This window comes from Henckelia pumila, chromosome 2, assembly GCF_033568475.1.
Source record: "Henckelia pumila isolate YLH828 chromosome 2, ASM3356847v2, whole genome shotgun sequence".
Lineage (NCBI taxonomy): Eukaryota > Viridiplantae > Streptophyta > Magnoliopsida > Lamiales > Gesneriaceae > Henckelia > Henckelia pumila.
Genome location: NC_133121.1, coordinates 24,099,060 through 24,109,841, shown reverse-complemented (window position 1 = coordinate 24,109,841; position 10,782 = coordinate 24,099,060). Strand labels below are relative to the sequence as shown.

The window sequence follows — 10,782 nt, the reverse complement described above, 5'->3', positions numbered from 1 at the left end:
CATCAGCAGAGATGTTATCTTTGAGGAAGATAAAGTGAAGGGAGACAAAGGCACACTAAATTTAGAAACTAATACAGTTTCGATGGAAAATAAGACAGGCGAAGATCAAGTTTCTTGTGAAGTAATACCAGAGCACGAGGAACAATAACTAGTTGAGTCAAAAGTTTCCAAAGCAAAGCGGTCAACTCAAGAGAGAAGACCACCAGGTTGGCTTTCAGATTATGTAACTGGAAGAAACATTGCATATTGTCTATTAACAGAGGATGGTGAGCCATGAAGTTTCCATGAGGCTACTCAAAGCTCGGATGTATCCTTGTGGATGACAGCGATTCAAGAAGAATTGGTAGCATTGAACAGAAACAAAACTTGGGATATTGTTACACTACCACAAGAGAGGAAAGCTATGGGTAACAGATGTGTCTATAAGATCAAGCGTGATGGCAATAACCAAGTGGAGCGGTATCATGCAAGATTGGTTGTCAAAGGGTATGCTCAGAAAGAAGGCATTGACTTCAACGAGATATTTTATCCTTTGGTTCGACTTTCAACAGTCAGAGTAGTATTGGCATTGTGTGCGATGTTTTACCTACATCTAGAACAGCTAGATGTGAAAACTGCATTTATTCATGGTAATCTTGAAGAAGAAATCTATATGCTCCGGCCAGAAGGTTTTGCAGAAAAGGGCAAAGAGAACTTGGTTTGCAGGTTGAACAAATCTCTGTACGGTCTCAAACAAGCGCCGAGGTGTTGGTACAAGAGATTTGATTTCTATATCATGATCCTTGGGTACAATAGACTCAATGCATAACCTTTTACGTATTTCAAGAGGTCTGGTAATGATGGTTCTATCATTTTGCTGTTGTATGTGGATGACATGTTGGTAGCAGGCCCCAACAAAGATCGGGTCCGCGAATTGGAGGCACAGTTGGCTAGGGAATTTGATATGAAGGACTTGGGACTAGCAAACAAGATTCTAGGGATGCAATTTCACCAAGACAGATGTAATAGGAAGATTTGGCTTTCCCAGAAAAATTATTTGAAGAAAGTCTTGCAGCGCTTTAACATGCAAGATAGTAAGCCAATTTCAACCCCTCTTCATATTAACTTCAAGTTATCCTCTGAGATATGTCCTAGCAGTGAAGCAGAGAGGATGGAGATGTCTCGAGTACCGTATGCATCAGCAGTGGGGAGTTTGATGTTCGCCATAATTTGTACAAGGCCAGACATTGCACAAGCAGTGGGAGCAGTGGGTCGGTATATGGAGAATCTTGGACAAGAGCATTGTAGCACGGTTAAGAGGATCCTTAGATAGATTAAGGGTACCTCGGATGCTGCATTATGTTTTGGAGGATCAGATTTTACACTCAAAGGCTATGTGGATTGATAAGTGCATTTTGTATGCATTATTTCGTGATATTTTTATGTCTATTTTGTGTGCATTCATATTGTTTTGTGTGTTTTTATGTGTTTTATTGCATTCATGTGCATTTCATTCTCCGGGTTTTATTTGTAGGAAAAATGGAAATTAAAGGAGTTTTGAGGTCAAGAAAAGAGAAGAGAAAAGAAAAGAAAATAAAGAAGAAAAGATTGAAGCGCTAAAGAGAAAAGAAGTAGACACTACAACAAAAATGCACAAACACAACACTTAAAAGACAACGCTTTTTGTGAAAAGTGTTGTCTTTTTTCAAAAGATAACTCTTTTAGTGAAAAGCGTTGTCGTTATATAATTTTTATTCATCAAAGACAACGTTTTTTAAAAAAGCGTTGTTTATTAGCATTTTTTTTAGGTCAAAGACAACGCTTTTAAAATTGTTGTCTATGAGCGTTTTTTTCCCTATATATGACAACACTTTTTAAAAAGTGTTGTAGAAGAGCTATTATTTTTATTTAAAATAAAAACTTAAAATAAATATTATTGCACCTGCCTTTACGTGAGAAAATATACCCAAAATCCCCAAACTTCTTCTCGATCACCTTCTTCGATCCCTCTCTCTTTTTTCTCTCTTTCAAATCAAAATCTGCTGTCTTGCTCGATTCATCAGACAATTTTTCAAGTGAGCTTCGAGAAGCCCATCATAAGATAAGAAAAATCATTCTCTCTCGTGCTCTCACGATTCCACCATGACCCAACCCTAGCCACCCATTTCTTGTCTTCAATTCGCTGCCATGGCATCAGAAATCTGTTATTGGAGCTAGAATTCGGTTAGAGCTCATCATAAGCTTCGTTTTGATGCCAATCTAGCAAGAAATCGTGACCTGAAGCTTCAAAGTTGTCGCCCCTGTTAGACCATACTTGTGCGAGTTGTTGTTATTCATTCTTCAGGTGTTATTGCTTTGATAGTTGCGGCAAATACAGAGTGAGTTTCATATATTAGTGAACGCTTTTAGTGATTTGTTTCTGGTTTTTCTGAATTTTGTGATTTTTTGAATATACAAACCCGTGTCCTCTCATACACTCATTTTGTTGTTTGAGGTAGTTCTGCTGCTCCATCTGTTTCCCTTTGGATATGGAACATCAGAATTGTTAAAAAAATGGATATAATTGACCATTTTCCACACACAACAATGAATGATGGATAAAGAACATTAAATATACTCTTAACTGCTGCAATGGATCAATTTCAGTTTTAATTTGAGGTGTAATTTCTACAATACATTCCGTGTGAAGCTATAAGAGCTATTGCATTTGGTTTCGTTGCTAGGATTTTTGTGTTTAGTTTATTCTTTGAATAATTGACAAGAAAATGTATTTCCTGTCATTCCAAACTAGTGGCTATCTTGACTTTTGCTTTTGTGGATGTTAAATACTAATGATGCAGTACAATTGATGTGTTCACCTCATTGCTTTTGGCATGGTGTTGATATCATTTTTATTGATGCTTGAGGTAATTGTTACAGGTCTACATCATTGATTTTTGTCTTGCCAAAAAATATAGGGATCTACGGACCCATAAGAACATACCCTACAGGTGCTTTTCCAATGTATTTTGAATATGGAAAATATTCATCGATTTTCTTTTTCATAATTTGTGATATCTTACGTCGATTTTTGTCAAGCTATCAAGTGTTGTTGATTGTCAATTAACCCTTTGTTTATTCGACGACTCTGACTGAGAGTAGATTCTGAACTTTTTAAGACCTAAATGGTGCATTGGTGCCTAGTCTGATAATTCCACTATGTTTTTGGTTTTAAGGCTTACAAGGATAGTTTAACATCATTCACTTTCATGCAATGGTTCCATCATACTCGAGATGTGACAAAAGCATGAGTTGAACACACTTCTTTGTAGCCATTAGACTACTTCCTTGGTGGGTCTATGAATTTTTCAGATCCCATGGAGTTTCATGAGTGTTAACTATGTCAGTCGGTGATGGTTTGCTCTTATAATGTGGTCATGTTCATCTGAGAGTTTCTTGCAATTTAGCTAACTTGGATATAATAATTGATGAATTTCTTCACCTCTTATTTCAGGGAAAACAAGAACCTAACTCGCACTACTCGCTATGCTAGTGTCAATACACATCTTGGTGTTGGTAAGTGATGCATCATATGAGTGTTCCCTATCCAGAAAGTAGGTTTTCTTAGCGGCTGATACGATTTATTTTCCTTTATCTGTTTCTGATTTAATTATGATTGCAGAACAAAGCCGAAGATATGATTTGGAATCCCTTGGTTATGTCCTAATGTATTTTCTTAGAGGAAGGTCGGTTGAACACGTGGGATTTTGGCCATGTATAATTTTATATATCTCTGACATGATCACAAATCTTTTTATCATGTACTCACTAGGAAATGTTTTCTAGTCTTCCCTGGCAGGGACTCAAAGCTGGCACCAAAAAGCAGAAATACGACAAGATTAGTGAAAAGAAAATGTTGACTCCTATAGAAGTTAAAAAATTTATGTATAATTTGTATTCTTTTCCATGGTGGTGTCATGTTTGAAACATATGTTCTAGGGTTAAGATTTGACTTGAAAACAGCAGAAACCTTGCTAGTTTTATTTGCATAACCTGTTACCTGATTATATCATTTTGGCCAGTGTCCCTCCTGGATTCTTTGGTTTTCTTCATTATAAGAGTTGTTGCAAGGTCAATCGATTTGCAATTGCTACAGGTGTTGTGCAAATCATATCCATCAGAATTCATATCATATTTTCATTATTGTCGATCGTTAAGATTTGAAGACAAACCGGATTATTCTTACTTGAAAAGGCTCTTCCGGGACTTATTTATTCGTGAAGGTACTGAAAGTTTAACTGTCATTTGTTTAGGATTTCCAATTTTTAGCAATTACAGTTAGCAATTTTTGTGTAGGTTACCAATTCGACTATTTATTTGATTGGACCGTCTTGAAATATCCTCAAATTGGTGTCAGTTCCAGAGCAAGAGTGAGTGCTTGATTATTTTTAAGCTCGTTGTACCTTTTTTTATTGTAATAATTTTAGTAAATTGTGTAATCTTCCTGCAGAATCCCACTGGCAATGCAGTTGCTGGAACGTCTAGTGAAAGACTAGTAAGAACTTCAGGTATCTCACTTTCACCAAAATGAGCTCACATGCATGTAAATTTCTTGATATATTTTTTTTCACATATATCTTTATCTTTACTATATTAATATACTAACCAATTTGATGTGTCATTACGACACTAAAGTTTCTTTACAATTTCGACCCTGCATAATATCTGTTATGTAACTTGTGGGGCTTATTAGTGATTTTCGTACCTCTTTCCAACTTCTTCAAATTTTTTTCTCTAATTTCTCCTTACTTTATCTCATAGTTTAAACTATCTTAATAAATTTGTATCTAATAAATAATTATCATATCCTAATAAAGTATTTCTTTATCAATGTTTTTAAAAAATTTTAAATGATCACATAATCCATAACATAAAAATTATTATCAAAAGCTATTTTAAAAAAAAATCATTTTGAAATAATCTTTTTACACAACTTCTTAATGCCAAAATATTTAATGTATATGCACGCATCGAGTGCTAAGGCGAAGCAACTTAAATATATATGATGAATCATTAAACCATATTAAATTTTTAATTGTTGAATTAGAGCTTGGTCGATATTTTTATGTTTTGTTCAGTTGGGCAAGATATTCGAGATAGATTATCAGGCGCGGTCGAAGCTTTCTCTAGAAGAAATGTTTCAGGGTCCGGACGACATGGTGAACATTCAAGAAACAGAACGTCAGAAAATGTGCCTTCATCCAAGGATGTGGTATTTGCTCTTTACCCCTTCCCATTAAGAATCGATCATCAAGATTTGAGAGAACTGCTTCTGCTTCTTGATATTTGTAGCAGATGGTTAATATGCTATAAATTGTTGCTCCATTTGATATTTTGAACCTTTTTTTCATTTTCTGTAGCAACCCGACTCAGAAAAAGTCCGTAGTTTGCGAAATGGCTCTTAGTTTTATGTATCTTTTGTTCAATGAAATACTGCTGAAATTTAAAAACCTATGATGCAGGCTACTAAATTAAAGTCAGCTTTAGGGAATAAGACATTCCAAAAAACTGGAACGAATCGTAAGAGCCGTGTAGCTGAAGTGCACAACTTATCCAAAAGGGTCGGATTCTTGTGTTTCAATTCATGTTATTTTTATGTACTGCTTCACACCGATCCCTCTGATCTTTTCCTGTTTCATTCGCAGAGACGGAGGGATAGGATCAACGAGAAGATGAGGGCATTGCAAGAGCTCATCCCTCATTCCAATAAGGCATTTTCTTTTTGTTATATATGAATCTGTGACACAAAAAAACATATTTATATGGTATCTGAAAGTTTGATAAAATGTTGATGTCTTGTTATGTAGTTAGATAAAGCATCCATGTTAGACGAGGAGATCGAATACATGAATTTTATCCTTGAATTTTGATGCTCGAAGCTCGATCTCTTTCTTTCAGTTCGTTCCAGATAAGTTTTCAAATTGTCGGCCGCACCATCGCCACGGAAAATGGCTGTTCGGATTCCAACCTGATTTAGCTTCCATTCTTGTATACTGTAAGCATGTTTTCAGCTCATTCCACCCCTTTCTGGAGACTATAGCAGGCTGCTGGAAGTGAGATCTTATCAGCTTCGATTTTGGTGGAAGGTTTTGGCAAACATCGCGTAAGTCCACCTGTGGGGAGGCTCCTCGGAAGCAGCTCACTACCAAGGTTTGGGATTTTTTTCCCATTTCTCTCTGTTTTGTTTTTCCTGTGTTTGATTTCGATTTCTAGGCTTTCGATCATGTTTTTTGTTGAGGAACCTTTGTTCCCCGATTTTTGTGTTTGAATTGTGAGTTATTTCTTTTTGTCTTTCAAGCTCAGCTAGAGTTATGTTACTTTCAAAAAATTCCAGCATATGGACATGATATTTACATCAGAATGGCATCTTCTGAATTAATAGGTAATTTTTTCATATCAAACGTATAAATATCAATGCTTGATCTTTTTTCGATTCTATATAAATTAAGTGTTATGGATTTGAGGTCTGCTCTTTCCCAAATTTTTTTATTAATAACCGGAAACTGAATGTTTAAGTAATGTTTCTTTTGCCCACATATACTTGTCTTTTATATTTTATATCCTCTTTTAGTTAATTGAAATATGTTTTATTTAGGTTCGTGATTGTACATCATTTTCTAACCAGTTTTTTTAAAAAACATAAATGCAGTAAAGATGATCTTGGAGATTGCTCTTGTAGTGACCCTGCATGGTATCACCTACTAACTGGCAACTAATAGCATGCATTAAACTTAATACAGCAAAATAACTTAACAGAGTAAAACGTGCGGAAACATAACCAAAAATTACATATCAGCTTAGTATAAAAGTGTCAAGCTTATTCGTCAGTAGTGATACAAGCATATCGAAATACTTAAAAATAAACATTATACAGCTATATCGAATCCTGCTGTATAATTAACTCCTCAAGGCCTGCTCCCTAATCCTGCTTTGAACCACCAGCTCCGTCCATTCTGCGACCTGCCCCATGGAATAAGGTGTCCAAGATAACAACTAGGACGTGAGCGCTAACGCCCAGTACATAAACATGAGTACACGTATAAATATGATGCATGCAACATGATGACTGGTAAAGGGTTATCTGAAAAGTCATGCTCAGTACCGACGCCACATGAGTGCTGCCACCGCACGGATCAACCTCTGGGTGCAACCACACTCGTCATGTACACCAGAGTAGTCAGACATAAATGTCCCCGCCATCGCGGTACTCTCAGTGACAGACTATCGAGTATAGAGCTGAGCGGCTCTATAATCAGGTATATCAAGGTATAGGCTCAACGTGTATATACACATGAAATATGAATATAGAAAGCGATAAATCATATATCATGCCATATAATAATGCCAAATAAATGCAACATATAAACATGTATACTCGCTGGCAATCTCAGTCAATGTGTACGTACCTCTAGGCTAGTTCAAGTATAGTAGGATCCTAGGTTCCAAACCTATATTCAAAAGTTCATTGTACCACTACATAAATTCTATAAGCCTTAACTAAGCTAATAAGTACTCCCAAAACTTAAATAGATTCCCGGACCATACCTTTGTTCGTAGATAGCCCTTTGGAGTCGCTAGTCCCGGATGACTATAACCACTCCTTGGTTATTCCAGAACCTCTATTATAACCGATAGGGCCCTCAAGTGTATATCTCACACTATATAACTGAAGAAAGAACCTCGGGAATTCGTATTTCAAAATGAAATCGAATGAGCCCTATTTATAGGAAAAGTTTCGGACGAGTTCGGGCCCTCCAAACCTGAGTTCGGATCGTCCGATCCAACTCACTGTCTGCATGCGAGACACATCGAGTTCGGATCGTCCGATCTCGACTTCGGGTCTTCCGAAGTGCTCTAAGTCCGACACTTGTCAAAATTCATTGCTGAGTAATCCTGCCTACTTAGCACGAACAATTTTGGGCCGTCCGAACTTGAGTTCGGATCGTCCGAACCAGCCTTAACTCCGAAGTCAACAAGCTCACCTTCGGAGCCCCCGGTGGTCAAGTTCGGGCCGTCCGAACTTGAGTTCAGATTGTCCGAACTGGCTCAGACAATGAAATTTCATTTCTTGCTTCTGAAGTCCGATTAAATCCCGGAATTGGTTAATTACTAACCCTTAATTATGTTTAACATATTATTATCTTAAAATGAGTTCTGGGTTACTACAGCTCTGCACCTTGTTCTGATGGTGTAATTCTTGTCTCACCTACTTGTAAGAATATTTATGATTCAATATATTCAATCTCAATGTGAAATTTAGGAGTGCCTTTATCTTGTTCATTAATTTTTTGTCTACCCCTTACTGAGTATAATGGTAGTTCCAATGACCCATATACACTCCCATTGATTTGTCTACTAATTCATTATTTATCTTCCCCTTCATTATTTCTTGCAAATTAAATCTATTAATCCAAACGACATAATGTATTTAGTATTTTATTTAAACCATAAAGTAAAAAAGAATTTTCACAAATCACTACAAGAAAATATGGAAACAACAACGTAGATATAACAACGCTTTGATTATGAAAGTGTTGTTAAATAATGTTTGTTGGCCTTTACTCCACTGCCATTGGATTTGGAGGAATAAAAGTTGCATTTCCATCACATGGTGCTGACCAGTTCAAAGATAAAGATTCGAAGGAAGAGGGATAGAGGTCGAGTTTCTTTAACTGGTTGCTATTGGCGAGATGCTTAGGAGGTGATGATTTTCTTTTTAGTTTTTTGTTTCATTATTTATATTGTTTAATTTGTGCGAGATTTTTATGTTGGATTGCTCCTTAGGCTATCGTGTTGGAGTTTGACAGTGTCTTTAAATGATAATGGGTATGTTTGCAAGCTTATGTTGGAGTGCGGATTTAAGTCTCTGGGAATTGAAATATTATGTCATTATGAGGTTTACATCTGTTAGTCTATTTTATGTTTCTTGATGTTTGATATGTTTTATAAATTTATGGTTAGATTCATGCTAGCATATTCTCTCCAGTTATTTTTTATGTGCTTATATGTGGCTCTGTTCTATCATTCGTTTTCTCCATAAATGCGCATAGTATATTGTTTTCCACTCATCTTTGATTTTCCTACCTTCTCAATTATTTCAAATTTCATTTTCCCCTGTTGTGTTATATTTAACCTGTGTTATCTAATGTCTTATTTTAGAAGTCTGGTTCTTACTGGTGGCGGAGATCGTCGCTGACTGTGGTGGGCATTTCCTTGGGCCTCATCAACAGTTCCTTCTGTAGTCACTTGTTTCGTATTCATTCAGAAAGACTGCATTGTTAGGAACAATTTTCTTTCAATATTGCAGCACCATGACTCTTGTTACACAAATATTACCAAGATTTTCAGTATGAAATGTGTTTTATTAAAAGTGTGATTTGGGTACATATCTTGTACTTTTTATGAGAATATTTCGCCCCACAGCTTTGCACTTTCATATATTTTAATGATGTTATTTATATAAACATTTAAATTTGCAAAAAAAAGTCGAAAACAACATTTTTAACGACAACGTTTTTTATAGGTTATTTTCGCTCAAATTAACAACGAAGCACAACGCTTTTTTAAGCCATCTCTAGAAAGCACAACGCTTTTTTACACTTAAAAAGCGTTGTCCTAGCTTCAATCTACAACGCTTTTTACGCGTTGTCATTTCTAGAAACAACAACGCTTTTTCAGCGTTGTCTTTTATTCAATCTACAACGTTTTTAAGCAATGTTTTTTCCAAATACCACAACGCTTTTGAAGCGTTGTCCTTGCATTATTAATCTACAATGCTTAAAAAGCATTGTTGTTTGCCTTTTTTCTTGTAGTGAGAGCTGCAGTACAACAGCTCTATCCAACAGCCCTATCCAACAGCTCTATCCAACAGCTCTAAGAATAGCGCTATTGCGCTATTGCGCTAATGAGCAGCGCTGCAAGAGAGAAAATGTAGTGACCCTGCATGGAATCACCTACTAACTGGCAACTAATAGCATGCATTAAACTTAATACAGCAAAATACTTAACAGAGTAAAAACGTGCGGAAACATAATTCATAATTTACATATCAGCTTAGTAATATAATCCAGACTTAAATCTGTAGTGATACAACCAAATTGAAATCTTAAACAGTAAACATTATACAGCTATATCGAATCCTGCTGTATAATAAAATCCTCAAGGCTCCTGCTCCCTAGTCCTGCCTTGAACTACCAGCTCCGTCCATCCTGCGACCTGCCCCATGGAATAGGGTGTCCAAGATAACAACAAGGACGTGAGCGCTACGCCAAGTACATAGACATGAGTAAACATATGTATATAATGCATGCTGCATGATGACTGGTAAAAGATCATCTGAAAAAACATGCTCAGAACCGGCGCCATATGAGTGCTGCCACCGCACGGATCAACCTCTGGGTACAACCACACTCGTCTAGTACACCAGAGTAGACAGACATAAATGCCCCCGCCGTCGCGGTACCCTCAGTGACAGACTATCAAGTATAGAGCTGAGCGGCTCTATAATCAGGTATAACAAAGAATAGGCTCAACGTGTATATGCACATGACATATGAGTATAGAAAACGGTAAATCATACATCATGCCATATAATAATGCCAAATAAATGCAACATATAAACATGTATACTCGCTGGCAATCTCAGTCAATGTGTACGTACCTCTAGGCTAGTTCAAGTAAAGTAGATCCTAGGTTCCAAGCCTATATTCAAAAGTTCACCGTATCACTACATAAATTCTATAAGCCTTAACTAAGCTAATAAGT

The 10,782-nt window shown here is 36.4% G+C and overlaps 1 protein-coding gene across 1 annotated transcript; it reads left to right on the top strand.

Moving 5' to 3' along the window:
• The first annotated feature begins 319 nt into the window (after nt 1–319).
• On the top strand, nt 320–5,423 carry LOC140877388 (casein kinase 1-like protein 11). Its single transcript, XM_073280920.1, has 10 exons — nt 320–550; nt 2,899–2,969; nt 3,473–3,534; nt 3,641–3,704; nt 3,805–3,889; nt 4,115–4,241; nt 4,315–4,388; nt 4,469–4,526; nt 5,097–5,230; nt 5,379–5,423. Exons 1-10 carry the CDS (start codon nt 320–322, stop codon nt 5,421–5,423), a joined length of 951 nt encoding a protein of 316 aa, XP_073137021.1.
• The last annotated feature ends 5,359 nt before the right edge of the window (nt 5,424–10,782 follow it).